This window comes from Pygoscelis adeliae, unplaced genomic scaffold, assembly GCF_000699105.1.
Source record: "Pygoscelis adeliae isolate BGI_AS28 unplaced genomic scaffold, ASM69910v1 Scaffold14, whole genome shotgun sequence".
Lineage (NCBI taxonomy): Eukaryota > Metazoa > Chordata > Aves > Sphenisciformes > Spheniscidae > Pygoscelis > Pygoscelis adeliae.
The window spans coordinates 3,058,353-3,061,823 of NW_008825109.1; the positions used below are offsets into that span (position 1 = coordinate 3,058,353).

At 36.6% G+C, this 3,471-nt stretch overlaps 1 protein-coding gene across 1 annotated transcript in view; it reads right to left on the reverse strand.

The window, feature by feature from the left end:
• The window catches only part of FRY (furry homolog (Drosophila)), a 153,591-nt gene that overhangs the window by 62,921 nt on the left and 87,199 nt on the right, over positions 1-3,471 (reverse strand). The window contains exons 34-35 of the mRNA XM_009327862.1: positions 2,125-2,293; positions 1,276-1,366 (exon numbers count right to left, since the gene is read on the reverse strand). Coding sequence (XP_009326137.1) covers positions 1,276-1,366; positions 2,125-2,293 — 260 coding nt within the window. The remainder of the gene's footprint in view (positions 1-1,275; positions 1,367-2,124; positions 2,294-3,471) is intronic.

The window sequence follows — 3,471 nt, forward strand, 5'->3', positions numbered from 1 at the left end:
GAACTTTGTAATCTTCCTTTCATTTTTATCATACAGTCTCTGGCAGATTTTGAATGCCAAAAACCTTTTTGGAGTCACATTTAAAATTTATGTAAGAAAGACAAGAAACCCTGAAAACACAGTTAGATTTAAAGTATAGTAGGAGATGAAGTTTGCTCAACTTATCTGCAAATCAACTAAACAAAAATCTAACTTAAAACTATATCGCCATAAACATTTATGTAAAGAATAATAAAAAAAATCCAGAGGAAAAATGGTTTTATCTTCCTTTTAAGTACATTTCTAGTGCCTATGCTGAAAACCTTCATTTTGAGTCAAATCGTCTTCACTATCAGTTTGAAACCTTACGTAGTACTATGATGAGTGCCAGTTTTTACTTACATTTAAATTAGCAGACAGACATAACTAACCTGACAAAATGCTACTCATGTTTATAACATGTAGAAGGCAAGCAATTCAAAAGGTTCTGAAGTACAGAAAAGTTGGCTCAAGTACTTTGCTCTGTACCTCTAAGCCCTGAACCTATGGAAGGTGGGTTGGACTACTGAAGTGATACTAGTGACTATCAGGAACAACAGACTAACGTAATACTAATACACTTACAAATTAATGAACTCATTCAAAGTTCTCTTACAAAATACGAGGGTTTCAGCGAGAGAAGAAATATATATCTGTTTGTGCTCGAGGATCTGATGGCCCTTAAGCTTTGCATTTATTCATTCATCATTTGTCAGCATGCACCATAAGTAGCAAAAGGCTAAACTGAATATATGATTTCTAAGCTAAATATTTCACATAGCTTTCCTCTGTAAGACATTTTATCCAGACAAAGGAGGTGTCCTTGCAATCATGGATACAAATCTGCATACTAAATTTTACTCACTGTCCATGAAATCAAAAGGTGTGATCAAACCTGACTCTTCATAAAGATTTTAGTAGTCATTATTTGGTACACACTCTTGATTTTCTTTTTCCTTTGTGGATAATTCCTACAAAACCGTGATCTACTTAGCACCATTCATTCAATGTAGGTTTAACAGATGTTCCTCTGCAATGTATTATTAAATACAGTCAGGAACTAGAATCCTGTGAACAGCTTTTTTTAAAAAACTTTTACATACTCTCATTTTAAAATGGTCTTACTGGGATAACGGCACTTAGGATCAGTCTGAGCATCAGAGTTCCTCGCAAAACAATGCAGAACTTTGCCCAACATCTCACCCTTAGCCTAGGAAAACACATACATTTTGGAGAAAAAAAAAACAAACCACAAACCTTTCATCAGTCTCTTTCACCATTCTGTTCTCCTCTACATCAGGAAAACTATCTTGGCCAGCTACAACAGTGTTACTGCTAGAGGTGGTTCCTGTATAGGAGATGTCAGTAAGAACACCTGTTACATGCAACAGACAGTATTTGTAAAGCAATAAAAGCCCATAACTTAAATTTTTTTAGCAGCCACAGTCAAAGTGATCATCCTGCAAGTATTTGCACGTATGAATGAACACTGTTACCTCTACAAACCAGGACCTGCTTGCATGGCTGAATGATGTAAAGTTTACATGCTTTGAGGGGTAGATTAACAATGATGCTCTTCCACTCCTTAAACTAAGCTTATTCTCAGGTGACATAACCTATTGTTTTTCAAGAATTTGGCAAAACATTGACAAGGTTAAATCTGGGGTTGGTGTCTCTTAAGTATCTTTGAGTACTGCAGCTTGGAAATAGCATTAGGCCTTTGAAAACAGAATTGCCACACAGTCGAGGCTCTCAATTTTCAGGAAACTGCTGCTTTGGTGTATCTGCTGTGATCACAGCATTGATGATGACTTCTTGTTCTGAGAAACTAGTGGTAGAAGAACCACCTCATATTGAGTTCTGAACAGCACCAAACATTGGTAATATCCTATTAAAATAGTTGAGAGAATTAAGCATGTGTTTACAAAGCATATACAACATTAGGAATCAAAAAGAACTGTAATTTAGATGTGCAACAAAGCCCTGAACTTGCACTTTATATATACACAGATCTGAATGGGTGCAAAAGTAAGAGATTGTTTTTTCAAAGAGATAAAGACTCAAAAGAGCAGGACACCATAACTGAAAAGTATATTTAGGTCATACCAGAAGCTGCAGCTGAGGCTTTGTTACTGGCAGCAAAACGGTAAAATGGAGGATTATCGCAATGCTGGACTATTGGGTTCACAGGGTCAGTTTGCTGCAGCTCAAAAAGAAGCTCTTCCATTGTCTGAATAGTGTTGTTGCGACACAGATATATTGCAACCTTTTTTATCTAGAGAAGGAAATAACAGTTATCAAACTCTGTCCAAAGTGAATTTCCAAAGAAATCAATACATATTACACTGCAGTAGTGAAAAGATCCAGAATGCAAATGTTACTCCTAGACAGACACAACCACACAACTGCATCTGACTTGTTCATACAGAAATAAAACTGCTCACTTTGATATCAAGATCATTTCCCCAGCAGAGTGACTCTGTGATCTAATTACCCCAAAGTTTTTGCTTACCATCCACAAATGAGCTGTTTAGGTATATAACTATATAACATACACATATACAAACCCCACCTAATTTCGTACCTATCATTTAAGGATATCAGCATTAACTCTGAATCACACTCAGGGATTTATACTTTGAGTATGTAATTTCCATTGAAGATGAATCTTACTCTCTTGAATGGAGCAAACTTCTCATCTAGAAAACTAGATCCACCCAAAACTTCATGCCTGTATTTCCAGATATGGTTGATGTGAAAGAGGTAGCTGTAGCCACAAAGAATAAACCAGGCTCTGAGTAGCTACTTATATCTGTAATCAAAGTAATAGCACATGGAAGAAAGGCAGAGCAATTATGTATACAGACTTCATGCATCCTGATTTGAAAAATCTGAGAGTATAATTTGTAGAAATTCTGGGAAGTTCTACAAATCTTTTAACAAGACCTCAAACCTTACTGCATGCACCGCAGCAATGAGGACTGTTGAGATACCGAGATCAAATTAGCCTGAATTCTTGAGGAAAAAAACCCTGACAGCTACTAAAAGCAGAGACTCTCTCTAGCTCAAAAACATTTGATTCATAAACTGCTGGAGCTGGGAGACCATATGGGGAAGCATCCCTCTGTGCTTGCCTTCTTGTTTTTAAAGAAGTCCCTAAACAAATGCTTATAGTGGAGCTAATAAACTGGACTGAACTGCCTGTTGGCCTCACCAAGTATTGCTGTTCTTACACTCTTAAATACTTCTATTAAAATAACTTCCTGATTGCTTCTTTTCTGTCTTTTTTTCTCTCCTTTTCTTTTGCTTAAAGTAGAGAAAATGCACATATTCAAAGTCTCTTTTATTCTACTGTGCTAAAAATTTCCCAGGGACTTTCCAGATACAAATCCACCTCCTTTCCAAGGCTCATTTCTAGTTGGGCTCACAGTGTCACTTCCAGCTTCTTGGAAG